This window comes from Acanthopagrus latus, chromosome 1 (assembly GCF_904848185.1).
Source record: "Acanthopagrus latus isolate v.2019 chromosome 1, fAcaLat1.1, whole genome shotgun sequence".
NCBI classification, from domain to species: Eukaryota; Metazoa; Chordata; class Actinopteri; order Spariformes; family Sparidae; genus Acanthopagrus; species Acanthopagrus latus.
The window spans coordinates 9339759-9360550 of NC_051039.1; the positions used below are offsets into that span (position 1 = coordinate 9339759).

The window sequence follows — 20792 nt, forward strand, 5'->3', positions numbered from 1 at the left end:
TGGGTATAAGGGTGAGTTGAAGGCCATGCAATGCACACCCAGATATTTGATCATGTGCCAGAACCACAGAGTAGGCATTTCTCTGTGTGTTGGTAATGAGTATGTAGACAAGTGAACATGCATTTTTTCATTTAATTGATATAATAGCTGTTTTGTTTTTGTGTTCTCGAGATATATTTTCTCAGTGCTTTCATTAGGAACTGAGCAGTTATGGTATGTGAGTGTGAGGATGGGTTATACAGTCAGATAGATAAACAGATAAACCAACATTAGATCTCGTTAAACATAACATATTTCTCATCACGTCACAAGCCACGTCAAGCTTACATCCAGGAGCCCTTTTTAGATGTCAAAAGAATGATGCAGCAGCCCATAAACGGTGCCTGTCGCGACATCAGGTCATGCCATCATATATCTACTGGACCATCAGACAAGGCAGCACCTGACCACCAAACCACTGAAAGTAAATGTTAAAGGGTTGTGTTTGTTCATGCTGGAACATCACTGCGCTTATCAATTTGGCATTTCACCTCACGGATGTTTCATTGAATCAAGCCCAAGTCATCAAGGTTCAGTAAAAGTTTTGGTGTCCCAGAGGCAACTGTCTCCACAAGTGAAACATCCAAAAACTTTTCTGAAGATCAAAGTGGAGGTTTTGCTCGTTTTTCTCCTTCTTATTCATTATATACAATATAAACATATACAGAATACTATATACGATATTGGTGCATATATGTTTGTCTTACACTATTGGCTGCCATTAGTTTGAATTCATTTTAGTATTTAAAATCCACCTTCAGACAGTTGCACTAAAACATACATGAACTACAAAACCCATATGTCTTTTCTGACGGATTGCCTCTACATCTGGATGGCAAAACAAAGAATACTTGTATGCTCAAGGTGATTCACTACCATTTGTACCCCAATAGCTTTTAACATCATCCTTTGTTGACCAGAGTTAATGAATGGATGTAGGAAGCTACAGTGACAGCTACGCACAAACCACAGGAAGCAGGTTAGAGTGGAACAACGACGTTAGGATATGCTGCAGACAGTTTCCTGGTTCGCCATTCAAGGTTTCCCTCAGGAAATTGTTTAGCTGAGGTGCTAAACTGCTCAGATCCTGACACATCTTGTCTCTAGATAATTTTATTTAGTACATAACGGTGTAAAAAGTAGTTGCACTCCATTATATGTCTGGCATTTGCTGTACAAAAGAGCATCACTGCTCCTTCTCTCCAAAGGTTCAGGTTATATTCATGTGTATTCGTTTTTCATGATGTTATTATAAGGTACTCTGCCATTTCTTTTCAAGCAAATGAGATTGTGCATTTGCTTGGTTTCTACATAAAACCAACTTGTGTTAATACAAAATTCACTCTTTTTTGTTACTGTCCTTCCCCTGCTGTTCAGTGGGGATACACTGTCTGAGGAGACAAGGAGTGGAATTTTATACTTAAAAGACATTGTTTTAGCTTCAGATAAACTTCAGTCCCCCATCACTTACATTAAAAGTTCATTATGAAGGGATCCTTCAGTGGTCAGCATGAACAGAAAGAATGATTACAGGAAAGAAAGGGAGTTTTACACAAGAAAAACCTCTTTTCTTGTTTATTATGAACCCCTGACTTTTATTTTGAGACAGGCTCAGAATTGTGATCCTATCCTTTAAGGTTACGTACGTAAGCATGAACTGCTAATTTACACCAGGCTTCACCTTTTACTAACTAAGGTGGGTCCATGATGTTGCAATTCTCATTCCACTCCACCATTCCGACTACAACTCCTCACTAATGTTCATCTCTTCCCTTCTTCACCTCCCTGTTCCAGCTGCTATTTTTAACATGTTGTACCCGAGCCAAGCCTCCTATTTACTGCCACTATGCAAACTACAATTGAGTTGCTGTGTCAAACAGTGAAATTCTTTGTTTACTTCATGATCAAAACGCCGCTCTCCATGACTGCTACCTGGCAGTCGCCTCACACTGACAGAGGAAACATATTCTTCAGCATGAATTTTGTTAATGATTTACGTCTTGTTCCAGACAGAGGCCACATGAAGGCTTTCTCTAGTAGAAAGCCACTTGTTCAATAGATCGTATGAGAGGTACATTTTCATTTTTAACATTCATTTTCATTCCATGAGCAGATGACTTTATTTGGTCAAAGTTGTTCTGTAGAATGAAAAGATTGCTCTAAAGCCTGGACTCTACTGTCTAATGAGGACCATTTCCTGACAAGCCTTTTCCTTTTGTTGACAGTAGCAGCCACCCTGCAACTTGAACGAGATTTCTAGATAGACAGGACAAGCTACAGCTACAGCTACACCTCCTTAAGTAATACTTGGCTAGTGGTTTATTTTCTTAATGTTGAAAATGTCCCAAAAAATGGTATCTTTGTACATTTATTCAGAGAGTTTCACGAGTGCTTGTAATTACGTTTGTGTATGTGCCGGATCAGTGTTATCACCATGTGTGATGAATACTGTTGCTATAGATTAGTTATAAAGAAAAGTTGTGAGATACTATTAGCTATGAAATTTCATGTATTCATTTGGGGCTAAATGTCTTATTTTGCATGATTCTTTGTGTATGTAAGCCTCACCAATTTTTTTACTGAATTTGGTTGAATTTTTTCCTGAGCATCCAACAAACCTTAAGGATGATTTGTAACATGTGTTCATGTTGTCAAATCAGACAAGTTTGAAATGGTGAAACAATGCACATGTTGAGCTCACGAAGATTAGTAACCAGGTGGTGATTAGTGAGTTGCTACGGAATGACCCAATTATAAATTACATTTTGGAGGACAGTCCTAACATAATTAGCAGCAAGCTTCTAAAGGGAAATGCTGATATACAGTATTTGTGATAGCATCACATGTTACATGGTCAACAAGTGAAATAGGTTGAACGCTGTTGTTTGTGATATCATCGAATTCCTGAAGGTCTGTTCTGAAGGTCCTTGTTATGTAGTTGCCTTCCTTTTTTTTCTTGTTTATGATCTTTCTTCCGTCAGACCGTGCAGACGGTATAGTACAGGATAAATGATATGTGATTGCATAAAAGGGTTTAATTTGATGTCATGCAAAACAACATGGGGTTACGCAGGCCAATTACGTCCATCCGTTATCTACAGTTTTCTGCATGTTGTACCAAACTTGTGTTCTCTAGCAGACAACAAAGGAAAAGATGTGTTGATCAGACGACTGGCGAGGCATTATCACATCTAATGCTGTGTTAAAACGACGGCCAGCCAAAAAAAAAAAAAAAAAGCTTGGCAGGTTGCCCTTCTGAAGATATTCTTAGAAATCCAGCTATTAAAATCTCTTTGCACCTACCGTACCTCTCCTCTGTCATCGTTTGTCTCTGCGGAAAGCGGCGCCATGGCGCTGACAAGACAAAATGTTCTCAACAGTGTCAGATGATCAATCTTCCAATTCACAATTATATTAATTCAACAATAATGAGTAGAAATCCAAGAATAATTTATTAGTTAGAGCTGAATAATCACCATTTGTTAATTAATCTCAATGTCGGCTTCCAACACCAAAAGAGTATTTGGTGCCACGTTTATCAAATATTCATGAAGTGTATTGGGAGTAACAGCTTGTTATATATGAAGTGAGTGAGTCAGGAGGAAAAAAAACAAAACACTGAGCCATTGTATTCCACGGTCACTGCATGCATAATTGTCGCCACTTTACCTTTTACCCCTGCTTTGACGAATGCAGAGTGCCAAGCTCATCGACCAGGCGGGATGTTGGTTTGGTGTCCTGTGAATATTGTCAACAGAAGCTAGTAACCAACCATGTTGCAAAACTGTAAAACTGATAGTGATCCATAACCCCCTCTGAGTTCTGTTGTATTGTTGTATTTTCGGTAGCCTTGAGGCAGTCTGTGTGAGGTGTGACTGCTGCAGACTGTAGAGAGCCACATGACACATTTTATCATGATGTATGACAATAACGTAAAGAGAAAAAAAAATGGTAGGACATGGAAGGATTTTCAAAATATGGGTCGTTCCATTTAAGTGCAGTTATTTTATTTTTTTTGTTTCAAAGCTGCGTTTTATAGCACTCTGTTGGTAGGAAGATCTTCTGACCTTGATGGATCTTATCAAATAGGGATCAGACAATATAAGAAAAAACCTCTCAGGATAAGTTTCGTATATTGGGATATTTGAGAATATCCTCCTACACTGTGAGTGATTGAAAAAGCTGTCTAGCTCGCTTGCGTCCAGTCCTATGTTGTAAACCTGATTTCTTTATTTATTTAAGTATTTTTTTGGCCTTTGTGGCGTTATTTGAGAGGGCTTTTTATTTTGCAGATATTGTGTCTTTATTCAGAGCAGTTTAATTTTTCCGTGCACACCAGGTGATAATATTAGATTTTCCAACCAGCTCAGTCTTTGTAGAAACCATTTTCATAATTATTACGATTTATCCAAGTGATTAGCCTTTCATTTTCACAGTGCAGAACAATAAATTAGTGACAGTAATAAAACAGTCCTGTAGTTAAAACGCCTTCAATTGTAATAATCCTTCAGACTCTTGCTGTAAACTGGTTCTGATTGATTTATCAACAGAGACGTTCCATAGAAATAAGAGATTTGTTTAAATGAACAATGTGCATGAGACAGACTTTAACACCTGCAAGCTCAAGAGATTCAACTTGATCATCACTGCCCTTACATATGGATTATCTAAATTTTCACTTGCACTATTTTGGGGATATTATTCCATCATAACCAGAACATGGTATAAAGCACGCTTCTCGTCTCACTGTTTCCTCTCATCTGCTCCATCAGAAGCTCATTCTCTCCTATCAGCAGCGTGGCACTAGAGGGATTTGAGTGCGACCGATTATTTGGTTGACCTCGCTGTCGGCTGGAGCCATTTCAGCATCTCCCCTCAGCGGTGAAGAGCGCGGGATTATAAGATGTTGTCATATCACGAATCATGTTTTGGGTCACTGTGATGGATGTTTGCAGTTTGGGGAAGTGTGGAGGGGGGCTCTCGTGGATGAATAAACCAAACTGCCTCTGGTTTGACAAGATGGCTCGTTAAAAGATATCCAGTTAGAAGAGCTGTTGAAAAAGTAGGCCACGGATGTGCCGTGAGAGTGTGGTCACTCTGACAGCCTGTTGGTTTTGTATTTTTGCTTTATTTGAAAATGGATTGAAAAATGAGCGGCGCACATACGCTGGCATTTACAGGCCTCTTGTAAGGGGCTAATTTAACTTCTGTCATGGAAACACTAATTGCCGGCACTTTACTTAAATCAATCAAGCATCGGATCATTAATATCTTTCCACAGAACCGTCCTCTTGTCTGACTCAGTCCGAACTGACATTTGATATCAAGTGATAGATGTAGCGATTGTTGGGAGCTATTCAAATCCATCTGACAAACTGGAGACGTGCGCGACATGAGCACAGATTTGTCACGGACGTTCTCCTATTGTTCACGTCTGCTGTTGTCTCCTGCAGGCAAATTACTTTATATTCAAATGATTTCACCCATAGAGTTAATTGCAGTTTCATTAGGGAGAGAACTGAAGGACGAACACACGCACACACACGCTGTACACAATGGATGGAGGGTCTCGTAACCCGGAGCCGGGGCTTTAGCAGCATCATTGTTTCTGCCTGTTACTTTTAGCCGGGTAATTTCCTCCCCTTTGGTACAAAACAGCCATCTTTTTTTTTTTTTTTTTTTTTGGGCTTTCTCTTCATCTACAGCATCACATTGCTGTCTGAATTGATTTAGACATTGTTTTTTTTTTGTTTTTTTTTAGCTCAGACCTCAAATAGCTCGGCTCTTTTAGCAAACCTTTACTTGTTCTATTCCCAGTCTTAGTTTCCTTGAAATGATTTACACAAAACTCATAACCTTTTGTTTGAATAAATGCATGCTTTGTTCCTGTTAAATTGTTATCCAGGTTTTAAGCAAAGCATGGCTAAAGAAGTTGTCAGTCAGTGCATGTAACGTATGTAAGAATGATTCCATAGTTGAACAGCAGTAACTCTAATACATCACAAGTCCCCTGTGGTGTTTCCATCATCAGTAAGGCTGCATCAAGGGCCCCTGTACTGACTCAAAACACTGATGCGGTGGTTGCATTCAAGCTTAATACGTCTCTCTTCTTAATTTTTTTTGCGATCTGTCGTTGAATGGAGTCATTAAACGATGAGTGGCAGCAAGACTTGAATGCTTTGTGTGCAGCAGAATAAGCAGAAATGTGCACCCGCAACCTCAAGGTCGTCTCCAAAAAATGAGTTTCCATCGGGCTTTATTGTGTTTTCTCTTTTTCAGTATGCCATTTCCTACTCCTCAGCCAAGTGAAAAGCATTTCGGCATCACTTTGAATTTGTTTTAGGCTTCTCCTTGCCTCAGGTATTTTTCAAAATTGAAAATGTGCATGAAGAGGTGAATGGAAGAGGTAATGAACATGACAACAGTTTTATTTTTAAGCTCCATTATGTCGTCCGTGAACAAAGAGCTGCAACTAACAGTTTCCCAAAAACTGATAAAAATGTCCTGGTTTGTCCATAACTCAGGGATATTAAGTTAAATGTCACAGAAAAGAAAAGAAATGAGAAATTGTTCACATTTAAGTATCTGGAATCAGAGAACTGTAACCGTTTTAGCAAACTTCCTGTCTTTTTTGAAGGTATCAATCCTCCCTTCTCTCTACATCACCACACTTGCATGACTCTTTTCTTTCTGTTGAGGCACTCTCTCTTTTCTCTCTTTGCTTTTTACTCTTCTCCAAGTGTTTGTCATTGTTTGCCTGCAGCGCTACATGAATATGGATGGAACTTTTTGCATTGAATTAGGTTGTTAACATGTAATAGAAATATTCACCTCAACCATTGTTTTTTTTTTTTTTTTTTTTTTGACATTGGATTTAAGAATGCAGCTTTCCAAGAATCCTCATGCATCACCCTGGCTTAGCTGAAATGCAAGTTTAGCTGAAGCCCTACATATGAATGAGTTGTGGCGTACCATTTAGCCCTGCCATCCTCCAGTGTTATTCTCCATGGAGACCATAGAAGCCTGTTTGTGCTTTGTGTTACGGCCCAGTGGCTGCCTGGCTGCTCAGCCATGATTAATTCAGGCAGGCCTCGGGGGAGAACAGCCAGGCTAGGTTACCCAGCCAGGGATCTGGTGTCTAGCTGCTATGAAGGCAGTGGCTTTACGGCAGCCTCGGCTGCACAGCTCTCCTTGGCTGGAGCCGAGGCTGGAGCTGGCAACCTTTCACACCTGTTCCTGAAATAGAGCGATGTACATGATTGAATTGAACAATTTAAGAAATTGAAATAGTGTAAACCTCTTTGCCACGCACCAATAGATGCATCAAATCTCCTCACTCTGCTATAGCAAATCACATTTAGCTCTTAATTTACATCAACGTTAAAAGTATCAAAGTTGATTAATGGCGGCATGATTCAGTCTGTGTATGATGTAATGGGATACTGAATGGTTTTTTTTTTTTTTTTTGGTGCTATATTTTTTACCCAGTAACAATAATGAGATGAGGTAATCAACCAGCAGTACACTTGTGTTCTAGTTTAGCTGTAAAAATTGCAAGTGGTACATAGTTTCTAGGTTTGGAGCAGAGTGCTGCCTGAGAGAAAATACATTCGAGAGTCGAATTTTAGTTTCCCCAGACTCATTACTGTCATTAATACACAACTGGGGCAGGTGCACTCACCTCTGTGCTGATCTGTATTTGAGTGTTTGGATAATATTGTATTTGTAGCGGGCAAGGACAAAACATTCACCGACTCTCCAAACACACTCTGTAGAAGCAGAGTTTTTAGAACAATCTTGTGAATTACGGACTGTAGTGCTTGTCATTGTTTGTTTTTAGGTCCCAGCTGATGTTGAACGAGCCAACACATTGTGTAACGACAGATAACAGCAGACTTTGCAGCCTTTTAGTCATAGAATAACACACGTTACCTGAAGCCCGCACTACCAACTAAGCTAATGGGCGCCCGGCTATCATTATTTCACACGTAACGTCAAAATAATGAATGAGAAGCTGTGTTTTCACCTCACGCTGCCGCTGTTTAGGTTAGCTAATTTCATTTACAATCTGTCTGATGTGTTTTAAGCTCTGTAAACTTTGTCCAATTGTTTATTTTGTCTGCCCAACATTCCAAAAATAATTCATTGTAGGGTAAGTAAAAAGCAATTTGTTGGTATTTTTACATTATTTTTAGAAATGGGCTGAGGCCAGGTATTTGTTTGATTCACTGTACAACAGCGCCAGGTGCATGTCACTGTAGTGTGGCTCGCTGTCTCCATCATACGAGTTCCCTGTCTGCTCGGCCAACTGGCTCTGATGGATGCAATGACTCACACACAGTGTCAGGCTCGTACATCATCAGTTACTGTGGCAAAATGGCACCCAACATCCATTAATGGCAGACCTGGCTGCAATCGGCGGCACCTACCCCTCAAGTTAATGCGTTTTACGCTGTAGAGGGCCGTGTGATTTATCGGTGACTTGCTAAGAGACAAAACAGGGATGAAAACAGGTTGCCAGTGGGGCATTTATTGGTGCATGTGTTTCTTCAGCGCTGGCTTTTTGCCCTGGTGCTGGTGGATATTTTGACAAGAGTAGTCGACCTCTTGTCAAAATATCCACCAGCACCAGGTTGGTTGGTGTAATTGGTTCAGCTGATTCACTGATGCCAATAGGACATTTTACAAACTATTTATATAGGGAGAACTTAGCTCTAATAGATGAACAGTCCATATAGAGATGTACATCACTGATTTGCATAAAGGCTCCATACACAAAATCAAGGTATTAAGGTACGTATTACTTTTCAGTTAGTTTTCAGTTCAACAGTTATCCATTTTCAAATCAAGGGGAAGAGGTGATATCGGTTGTTTAATCGGCTGTTGTTATTATATCAGCCATTAGAATCCGTTTGTGGTCAACCTCCAAGTTAGACAGGGACACTTTCTTAAATTATCCCCCAAAATAATAACGTAATTTCAAATTAAAGGTGTGTTAGATGAAATTATTTGTTGATTGTAAAAGTCATGTTCAGCTTAATTGGTAGTGTCTGTTCTTGAGTTATAAGTTGACACAGTGTGCAGGGTTGTTGTCACAGGCCAAAAATGCTAAATGTGTGTATATATACATTCAGGCACTTATTATCTCTTTTCGTAATAGTTGTGAATATTGTTATTGAAAATGAAAACATCATATTTTTTACATTACATCTGACAAGTAACTGTATGAAGGCGAAGGATAGATTAAATGAATGAATGAATGAATGAGAGGCTTTTGAGCAGTGAGGATGGATGGCGTCATCGTTCTAATGTTGATACTTAAAATGAAAAAAAAAAATCGAGATCTGTGAGAGAAGGTTAAAGGGATGGTAGGTGAGCTGTGTGTCAACGTTATCGTCACTGCATCCCCCATCTTTAAGGATGATGTGGCAGCAGCGTTACCCCTGTATACACACACACACACACACACACACACACACACACACACACACACACACACACAGCGGTTAATCCTACCTCACTCATTTTAATGGGACAGTTTCCATTCCCTGCCCCAAATCATATTGTTTTCACATCCAGCCTGTCTAATGGCCGAGCACGACTATCACATGCTCGTGTTTTTTTTTTTTTTTTTTCGCCCAGTCACACCTCCCCGATTCCAAACACGACAGCCTTTCTCGCTATATTAATTTGACTTCAACATTGTTATTTTCCTTATCTTTTTCTATTAGGCAGGGTTCAATAATAAAAACGTCATCACAACTATTAAGAATTGACAAATTATGACATTTACGGCCCGTGCAATTTATTTCCACACACAAAGAGCATTACTCCTGTGCAGAAAGACAGAAAGCAGTCTACCTTTAGCTGCAGATCACTGTGATGGCTGACTAACATGGTGGGATGCATTCTTTCTTGCTGCCATGAATAAAATTTCACGTTAATGATTCAAAAGACAGGTTTGTGTAATTGGCTGTGAAGGAAAATGTGTTAATTTGATTCATCGCACGATTAAACACATTCTTGAGGGTAAAAAAAAAAAAAAAAAAAAATCTCATGAAAACAGTGCTGTCACCTTTTCAAACAGTGCACAGTGGTAGCCATGCAGTTTTTTTTTTAAATATTGATGCTAGATGGAGGTTCAAATCACAGCGTAATATCTTGCTTGTCATAAGTGAGAATTAATTTCAACCCAGGACTGTGTCTGCCAGGCTGTGTCAGATGCTGTTAGTATTCCAGGGCCTCCTGGAGGAACAAAAGACCTCTAAATACACTTCTCACTGTTTTTGTCTGACTAGATGTCTTGGTTAGTTTTCCTGACGTGGCTTCTTGTTTGATTTTTTTTTTTTTTTTTCTTCCCCCTGAGTTCGTCAGTGTCTCGAGGCTATCTGTAAACAGTTGAATCAATGGTCAGACAAACAGACAGACTGACAGAGACCCGTGTTTCTCCTCTGACCTTTAATCCACTTGGCTAGCAGCATTTTGATGCATGATTAATCATCTGTTTAGGATTCCGCACCCACATCGTAATCCGAACAGATACGCGTGCTTATGTTTAGCTGATGATAAAAGAAGAATTTATAGCCACGTTGTTACTTCTTTTATTGCTTTGTTGTGTTTACGTAACGACTGAAACTGAACACTCGTCCCTGGTCTCCCTCTGCATCCATCTCTCTCTCTCTCCTCCCGTTCCTTCCCTCGCCTCTCCCTTTGTATCCCTCCCCCCAGCTGGTCGGCGGCCAGTTTGACCTGGAGATGAACTTCATCATCCAGGAACCCGAGAGCATCGTGTGCATGGTGGAGCTGCTGGACAAGTGCGAGCCCACGTGTCAGGCGGAAGTTTGGAGCATCTTCACAGCCATCCTTAAGAAGAGCGTCCGCAACCTGCAGGCGTGCACTGATGTGGGGCTGATCCAGCTGGTGCTCCAGCGTATATCCACCACTGACAGCATGATTGCAGGTGATGGGGGGGGAAAAAAGGCATAGGACACATTTTTAAACTCAAACCTACCTTAAATCATTTCTTTTTATTTTCTTGTTGAAGGAAAAAGAGAGGAACTCCAACTCAGTCGAGCATTACAAATAACAAACAAATTCCAAATGCTCACGTCCGCTCTTTTGTGTACAGTCACCTCATGGTCACATCCTCCACTGTAGCACACACTGTGATGTATTGCAGTTAAGGCAGACACGATCATCCTGTACAGTCTCCCCCGTGTCTCGGTTTAGTCTGTTGCCCATCTGCAAATTAGCACGAATTAATTCCTACAGTGTTCGGCTCAGTGAACTTTTGCCAGCGAGAACAGCGCTGGCCGGGAGGGTTTGCGCAGTCAAGCAAGGGTGATATAACCCAGGCCATCGGTAACCAGGCAGCTCGGAGAATTGGTCATAGTAATATTCACTACACTACAAATCCTTGTCAACTTGTGTATAGTGTTTCATCTCGTACAACCATTTCCAGATTAAATATCTCATATATCTTTCTTTTTAAACTGAGTGACTTCATCCTTTTTTTTGTGCACTTATAATAATGTAGCTTTTCAGATGTCTGTCATCACATAATTTTCTGAAATAAGGGATTGTGTAAGTCAGAACTGAGCTGCCGAGCTTTAGGTGGATAAAGACCTGCCGCATGTAGCTGCCACTCATCCTTATACTTGGAGGATTAATCCAAAGATGGTGTACAGGCACACCAGTCATAGATCTGTCAGACTATGCCTCAGCATTAGTCAGTAATAACTGATGAAGGAAGCTGCACAGTAGCTGGGACTCCCAGAGTGTCCTCTCTATTTTAAGTCTCCCACTTTTATTTTAAACTCGGGTGTAGCTCACCCTACATTGCAGTTTGTCTGGTATTTGTGGAGGCATCAAAATGCCAATAAAGATTGTAATAATTGTGAACATCCCTGTTTTCTTTTCATTTGGAGCTTACTTTCACTTTTAGAGTAAATTATTTTATTATGTCAGTCTTTCTGTTTGAACATGCAATGTTTAAAGTACACAAATACGAATTTTTCCTCTTACCACTAATGCTGTTATTCCATTTAGATTATTTTGATACGAGTTGCCAAATCTTGGAGATACTGGCCTAGATGTCTGTCCTCTCTGAATATAATGGAACCAAACAGTGCTCAAATTCAAAAGCAATGTCTCTTTCCAGGTATCATGACCAGGTTAGTCAAGATAATGTGCAGACTTTATTGTGAGCAGTTGCATGTCGAACTATTTTCTTTCTCTATCACTGCGCAGTAGAAATCACTCATCTTCTCATGGGCAAGAGGCAAGCTAGACAAGCTAATTAAGCTATCTAATCTGACTAAGTTAAGCTGAGCACAGAGCTCATTGACGTTTCCATCCTGTGCCATGAAGAGCCTCTTGTCCACGTGTATATGCACGTTTCCTTCAGCAAAGCAATACAGCTGGTGGATGTAGATTCCTCATGAAACTGGTCAGAACGAAGTCTGAGGATTGTTTTGAGTAACTGAGTTGTGATTTCTGGAAAGAGACATCGCTGTTAAGTTTTTCAAATGTATTTACTTGACACACTGTGCACCGCAAGCTGAATGCCATCTATTTCTATTATATTAGAGAGAAGGCAGACATCTGCACAGCTGATGTCTCCAAAACTCTGCAGCTCACAGCAAAATCATCTAGATGGATTCGTGCGGTATCTGTAGCACTACTGGTCATGTTACCGTGTTTAACCTCCTCTGTGTGTCTTGCAGACCTGCTGGTGGACATGTTGGGCGTGCTCGCCAGCTACAGCATCACTGTTAAAGAGCTGAAGATTTTCTTCAGCAAACTGCAGGGGGAGAAAGGCCAGTGGGTGAGTCAGAGTCATGCCACGGTGATCTGTCTTGGTTGTCTGGGACCTGCATGAGGAATGTGCGAGCAACACTTTATAAGGCCAATGTTCTTTTCACATAGACAAAATAAATCATATGAAACCAGACTGCTGCTCTACAGTTGTCTTGGCTGCTGTGCATTATTGATATTGGTTCATGAGGTTACACAAGTTCTGACTTTTTTTTCCAGGCGAAAATAACTACAACATTAAAAACTGCGTAAGCCAGGATACTTAGTTTGAGAACATTAGCTTTAAAAAAAAAATAGACTTCCTGAAATGAGTATGGCTATAAGGGAATAGCCACAGGGAACTTAAGATGTATGATACATGTAGAGAAGACAAGTTACCACATCCAGGCAGAACCAGTGGCACACAAGGGGAGACGGATGAAGCGAAGGAAGAGAAGCAGCGAAACCCATTGATCACTGACACTAATCAAGCTGTCAGGGAAATAGGGCAGGTTGCTTTTATGCTTCTAAATTTCACCTCACTCTCCCTTTTTTCATGCAACTTTTGCAGCCGCTCCTCTCTTCATTACATTTTTGTGAAACATCCGGCGAGACGGGGTGGGTTGGACCAGTGCAGAAGTTTTAACTAGTATTGAGCTACAACTACAAATGTATAGGAATTTTTATCACACACGCTGATCCGTTTCCATTATCTGAAATCTGTGATAGAGCAACACATTTCTGATGGCGCTTGTACACAGTAATCAGTACATTATGAAGCAAGTGAAGATACAGAATTCTCAGCGTGCTACTGAGAAAAGCTGTCTAGATGTCAGAGTCTGATAAATTTAGCAAAAGCAGAACCAAAGCTGTACAGACTTTCAGTTATTTGTGGCTGCATGCATGCATGAGCTGTAAGTCTCACACTAGAGTTCTTACATCTTTGTCTGCATGAGTTTGCCTGTTTAGACGCCAACATTATCAGTTTCCCAAAATGATCCTTGTGTGTTCTTGTGCTCTCTCCTAAGCCTCATCATGCAGTGAAGCTTCTGTCAGTTTTGAAGTACATGGCCCACAGGACCGGCCCCGACTCCTTCTTCAGCTTCCCGGGGAAAAATGCAGCTGTGAGTAAACTACATAATGTCCACCACTGCACCATGGAATGAAAAAAAAAAATCCCCTCTGGTGTATTTACACTCGGATGATGAGCTGACTTGCATTCATTTTTGAGGTTAGAGTTGGAGTGCTGTCTCAGCACATGAGCAGCAAGATTTCTCAGTAGATGTTAATGCAAAACTCCACCATGACTGCCTCCTAATAATAACAATAAGTCCCATTTTCCTTTGAATATTACACGATGATCTATCCCGAATTCTTTCAATGTGATCAGTTTTCACTGACCCGTACGTTTCTTCTCCAATTCTCTATCTTTCAACTCAAAGGCGATTGTACTCTTGTTAAATTGTTGTTAAGTATCCAGAAATGAAGCCACGAGCACACTTTTTCATGAAACTGGATGTGTGTGCAATTTAGGTCTACGTAGTTAAAGTCATTTATTTGAAACCTCAGCCTCCTTGATCTTTATCATTTGAACTAAACAGTTTATAATATTTCTTTTGTGTGCAGGCCTAAAGAATAGAGCATTGGAGTCTGAGGATGAATATACTTTTTATTACATCAAGTATAACTCTTACATGTTGTTATACCTCCCTTTACATAGTATATTTGCGTGTTTGTCAGTGTTCGAATGAAATCCTCCATCTTGGTGCTCGATGCTGCTTTTATGAGCCGCCATGTATGTTTGAGTCTGACTTGGTTGCTTTGGTCTCTATCAGTACTTCTTATTCTTTGTCAGCATTGTGGTTTTTTTTTTAAGGTTAACATGCGCCTTCCCTTTCCTGTGTTGTCCTGATAATAAGACGGATAAGAATGTCAGGGAGGACACGTGCAGGCACAGAAACGTTATTCAGACCAATATGTTTCTGACTTTTCATTGTGGAGCTTGTTTGCTTGGTATTTCTTTACCCAGACCCTTTTTATGTCTCTGCTCTCAAGAGTGACCTATTGCATTAGCAAACCGTGTTTTGTTTATGTCCTTTGATTCTATTGTGTGTTCTGTGTTATTTCTTTCCTAACAGGCTATAGCTCTGCCTCCTATAGCAAAATGGCCATACCAGAATGGATTTACATTCCACACATGGCTCCGCATGGATCCTCTCAACAACATCAATGTAGACAAAGACAAGCCTTACCTGTACTGGTAGGTATCAACACCATTCTTTGACCAGCAATCCTGAACCTTTGGCATTTTTTTGGCATTTGAGTATTTCTATGTGTTTGAACATACTGTATATACAATGCAAAAATAGAAAGGAAGTTATGTAGTGCACATTTGTGGTGTAATAAAACAAAGAGAGGTGGAATACATCGAAGCTGGTGTTAAATCGATGCACTAATTTCAACCATTTGAATCCCAAAAATCTGCGGCAGCCTTCGGCCTCACTGCTGACATACAGTCATGCTTCCCCTCTCCATCCTTCCTGTCCCCTCATCCTTTGCTTCCTCTCTGAGGGGCGAATAAATCAGGCCTTCTGATCATCTTCTTTTCAACCAATAATTAATTTCTGTCAGAAATCTAATTTATACAACGGGGATCTGTTTGGACTAGCTGGATGGCCAACGAGCTGCTTGAGAGAATCTTTAATAAAAGCTCCTCTTCAGCACTGCGCTCTTCTAAAACGAGATTAATTCACTAAATCACATGCAGGGGCCCCGTCTCGCCAGGACATGAAGAACGATGCGAAGAGTCTGTGAAATTGAGAAATGATTGTTTACTATCTTTATCACTTTGAGACCCTTTTTAAAGTGTTTATTTGATTCATATTGAATGCTATAACCCACGTTGCCCTTGAATATTGTCGGCATGAAAATGTCTATCTGCACTGAGACACTTAATGTGTTTGTATCTCCCCTTCATTTTTTTTCAGTTTCCGCACAAGTAAAGGCCTGGGTTACTCTGCACACTTTGTGGGCGGCTGTTTGATAGTGACCTCATTAAAATCCAAGGGGAAAGGATTCCAGCACTGTGTAAAGTACGACTTCAAGCCACAGAAGGTACGGAAGGAGCGGAAGCTGGTTTAGTAACCCAGGCAAACTAAATCCTGGAAAACGTCTCTGCAAATAGATCACAGATATCACATGTCGGCACACGCATAATCAATCACATGCACGCATGTACTCACAATACATCTAGACCTGCGTGTGAGTGTCACATCTTACCTGACTCTGGGGACGAGCATAAACCAGAAGGAGGAGGAATGAGGGCGATGGGAGAGGGGGATTATCCAATATTCTCAGTCCCTCCCAGGCACAGGAGACCACTGCAGTCAGAAAGATGCTTTTCCTGTGGACAATTTGAAACATCCTCCTCCGTCCCCTGGGCATGAAGGCACCACCGTACCTCAATAAACCTCATGGGGACTCAGTACTCATTTTAGCTGATGCTTCACTCTATTTTTAATGCCTTCCCTTTTCATGTCCGGAGGAAACAATAATAACCTATTTTTACTGCGGTAACATTGGTAACCTTTTTCACTCGCTGTAAAGAGGAGGTGAAAACCACAAAATCTATGTAGGTGAGATTGTAGCCTGAGGGGACTGCTTCCTGAAACATCATGGAAGCAGGTTAATTGAGCAGGCAGGAAGATTCTCACCATGTGCTCACTGGTTGATATCTTTGTGTGTGTGTGTGTGTGTGTCTGTGTGTGTGTGTGTGTGTGTCTGTGTGATTGATGCTCCAAATATACAGTAACAGATTTCCTCTTGTTGTTGCAGTGGTACATGGTGACTCTCGTTCACATCTACAACCGCTGGAAAAACAGTGAAATTAGCTGCTATGTGAACGGGGAACTGGCTTCCTTTGGAGACATCGCCTGGTTTGTCAATACAAGTGACGTAAGTAGCAACAATTTTGATTTATGCTGTCTGTGTATCACCCAGTATCTGAGGGCTTGTGCGCATGAACACTGACATTTCTCTAAATTGTTATCTAGGAATGCCCCCCTTTGGTTTTTGTACTGTTAAAGACATAATGTGGTGATAAGTGGCCTTTTAAAGGTGCCAGGAGGTGGATTTTGTTAGCTTGGGACAAAGCCAGGCCAGTTGTGTCCCACTGATTCCAGTTTTTATGCTAAACTGAGGACAACTGTCTTTATGCTAAACGGGGTAGAGCCAGCGTTTTGTTATCGGAAGATCCCAGGTTCAGTTCCCCTGGTCTGCATGTCGAAGTGTCCTTGGGCACAATACTGAACCCCAAACTGCTCCTGATGTGCTGGTCGGCACCTAGCATGGCAGCCACCGCCATCACTTAATGAATGTATGAATTACTGTAAGTCGCTTTGGACAAAAGCGTCTGCTAAATGCCCTAAAATGTAAATGTGAGCTAAGCTAACTGGTGGCTGCTTGTTACAGCTTAATATTTACCATTAGAGTGAAGTTGATCTTCTTATCTAAAACAATCTTGGTCAAACTGTTTGATTATGTAGACCATTTGTATGGAGGTGTGTTGTCGGTGTGTATTTGCAAACCAAACCATTTTGCCGCGTGAACCCTCTGGCAAGATTTTATATTTACTATTCCTCCTACTGACTAGTATATTTCTATATTGGTGTTGGGTGTGTGGGTACATGCAACATAGTTTCTATCAAATATCAATTTTCCGGAGCAGATATAGCTGTACCTTAAAAAAAACAAAACACACCACCTTCTCATGCCCTCTTCATTCAAAGATATATTTTTGCTTTCCAAGGGCTCAGGGGTGAAACCATTCTCTCCATCTTTAGCATGGATAGTACAGTGGAGAATGACTACAGATACACACACACCCTGAACCTCTCACACATCACAGAATGAACCCTGTCACAGTCCCCAGGATTGCTTTCTGTCATGCTGAGATATGAGATTCTTAAATCAAATTTTGTTAGGAATGAAAATGCCTCCACAGTGTAGTATAATCCTCGAGAAGTGGCAGCATGTCAGACAGCAAATGAGCAACTTGATTGAGATGTGGCCTCATCATTGTCAACACTTCTGCTTATCTCTCGCTGACCATAACCAGAGGAAGACGGAACATTATCATGTTAGCGACAGTATGCTCATAGTTTCAGGCTGTGTGTTGCCATTTATAGCTAGTGTTAACGTGCCTTTTCTCTCTGTTCTTTCTGGCTATTTTTGTCTTATTTATCCTTCTTTTCTTATTTCCTTCCCTCCGTCCCCCCTCTCTCTCCATTCCTCCTTTCATCTTTTTTGGTGTCTTTCTATCATCTTCTGCCTGCCTCCCTCCTGCTGCAGACGTTTGACAAGTGTTTCCTGGGATCGTCAGAGACTGCGGATGCCAACCGTGTTTTCTGCGGACAGATGGGGGCAGTTTACCTGTTTGGAGAGGCGCTCAGTGCTGCTCAGATCTTGGCTATCTATCAGCTGGGTCCGGGCTACCAGGTTCGAAGGTCTAAAATGATCCTTGATGAGATGTCTGTGTCATATTAAGAGACAGACTACAACTAAAGATAAATTCTGTGCTGGTTTGGAGTTTTCTCTGTTGGCTGTCATCCTGCAGCTTACAGTGAATGATTCACATTCGATTTACCTAGTCAGTCCTTGATATTATTCCTTCTTCTAGATAGTTGAATACCATTGTCGGGTACATTTGATGCTTTATGTGCTGCAGTTTATGGGCAACAACATATGGAAAGCCATGTATTTCAGCGAACAGGTTTATCCAAAAAAACAGAGATAGCTACATAAAGTCCCCAGCCCAAAACATCCACATACAATGTAAACTGCAAAAACAATAACACAAACAGGTGTCCAGAGTAGGTAATAATTATCTGTGCATGCCCAGAGAAACTATATATAACAATCAATATAAATTAATATTTATAGAAATGTTGATGAGTTCATGATAATGAATTTATCACTCTTAATAATGCATTTTTCTTTTTTAAGATTCGGTAGCTGCAAAATGCATAATTAACTGCTAATTATTGCCTTGATAAGATGTGGATTAATCTTAGTGCAAGCTTAGTAAAGGTTTACAAGTGACGTAGTTGTTGAGGTAGTGAAGTTCATTAACTGTGCTTGCATTGCTAATATAAACAATTTATAAGTGCTTGTGAAGGGCTTATAATTTAACAATGAGTGCGACTTTCATGCAACTATGAACAGTTCTGAATGAAAAGTCTTATCAACTTATGCATCTTATATGCATTTATAGGGCCCTTATTGCCTCTAAACTAAGGCTTATTATAAGCACCTTATTATAAGGCGTTACCAGTGAGAATAGGAAAACTCTTAGTTAATGGTTTTGTAGAACACTGTATGTTTGTGCAGAATGTGGCATTAGTGCTTTTATAATGACTAATAATGATCTAATACTCTACTAATATGCATGCTAATATGCAACTATAAAATGACTGATATGAGTAGCCTACTGTATAGTATTACTAACAGTTAAAATGAGCCATAAGAGGGTCACAGAAATCAACATGCTAAGACTTTAAAATGCTCGTATTTGGTATTTTGTCTGTTAGACGCTCACATGTTAGTTGGTTTTTCTCTTTGTGGTTCCATTGGTGTATTATTTTTTCTTCCAATAAATGTCTCTCCTTTCTTCTTCTTCCTTCTCCTTAGGGCACATTCAAGTACAGGGCTGAAAGTGACTTGCTGTTTGCAGAGCATCATAAGACCTTACTGTACGACGGCAAGCTGTCCACTAGTATTGCCTTCGCTTATAACCCTCGCGCCACAGATGCCCAGCTCTGCCTTGAGTCCTCCCCCAAGGACAACGCCTCCATTTTTGTCCACTCACCCCACGCGCTCATGCTGCAGGTAATTGTGCCTTTGATCTAACATGTTGGTTTAATAGCAGGTGATAGCTGTTTCCTGTTGAGTTGAAATTGACATTGCTAGGACCTAAAGTCACTATGCTGCACTTACATAAAAGCAACATTGGAACAGATTCTTTCAGCGCCTGCATGCCTTCTCCTACCTCCCACTGTTCCATATGTGCCACTCGTGATTCTTTCATTCTACCTTTGCGATAATGAAAGTGGCCCAGTTGGCATCTTTTCATTTTAATATCCTCATTAGGTCAGAGGTGCAAATGTGTTGAGCTTGCCAGACTGCTGCAGCTGCGGAAAAAATGCCATCCTGGTGCTCTAATTATGGAATTAGCCTTCCGAGATTTAGTTTGGAAGCACATTCTAGTAATTGTGCATTTTTACTGTTAGAAGTAGGTGGTGAACTTTGTGGAAGTTTTCCATATGCTGCTTACAAATCCACACACCCACACAAACAACCCACGACACCGTTTCCTTATTCCTGTCGGGTTTTCTTTTCTCAAGCACTAATTGAGTTTTCTCTCATGCCCTCTCATCAAAGCAAAGGCATTGTTTCCTTTGTGAGGGAGGCTTTTGCTGCCACTCAGACATATGCTCCCCACACACACACATGCACATGCACGCACGCGTGCACACAAGCACACACACACACACAATACGTGAAATATGAATGAATATGTGACCTATATTTTGCTTCGCTGTGCCCTGCTCAAGAATTCTGACCCTATAGAGCGTAAAAAGTTTTGCCAAGCCACTGTTTGTCTCGTAAACATACAGCAACACCAGCTCCTGCACCAGACTGCCAAACAAAATATGATCAGTTTTGCTTTACCATCTGTTTTCAACATGTTGTGACTAAACAATGAAAGAAACAACCACTTAGGAGCATTAACCCTCTCAAACATATTCATGTCTGCAATTTGGATATATCAAGGAGGTACAAATGGCAATGGCAGCATGTCAGTGATGATAAAGAAGCATATTGTAGTGGTATGATAAAGAAAGCCCCTACTGAACTATTGAAAAAAAGAGCTTTTACATTTTCTGCTCTCTCTGCTCGGG

The 20792-nt window shown here is 40.6% G+C and overlaps 1 protein-coding gene across 3 annotated transcripts in view; it reads left to right on the forward strand.

The window, feature by feature from the left end:
* Positions 1 to 20792, forward strand: part of lrba (LPS responsive beige-like anchor protein) — a 189787-nt gene that overhangs the window by 13277 nt on the left and 155718 nt on the right. For all 3 annotated transcript variants that reach the window (XM_037098981.1, XM_037098998.1, XM_037098989.1), the window contains exons 2-9: positions 10768 to 10999; positions 12765 to 12865; positions 13863 to 13958; positions 14973 to 15094; positions 15822 to 15948; positions 16669 to 16788; positions 18184 to 18330; positions 19522 to 19719. In XM_037098981.1, coding sequence (XP_036954876.1) covers positions 10768 to 10999; positions 12765 to 12865; positions 13863 to 13958; positions 14973 to 15094; positions 15822 to 15948; positions 16669 to 16788; positions 18184 to 18330; positions 19522 to 19719 — 1143 coding nt within the window. The remainder of the gene's footprint in view (positions 1 to 10767; positions 11000 to 12764; positions 12866 to 13862; positions 13959 to 14972; positions 15095 to 15821; positions 15949 to 16668; positions 16789 to 18183; positions 18331 to 19521; positions 19720 to 20792) is intronic.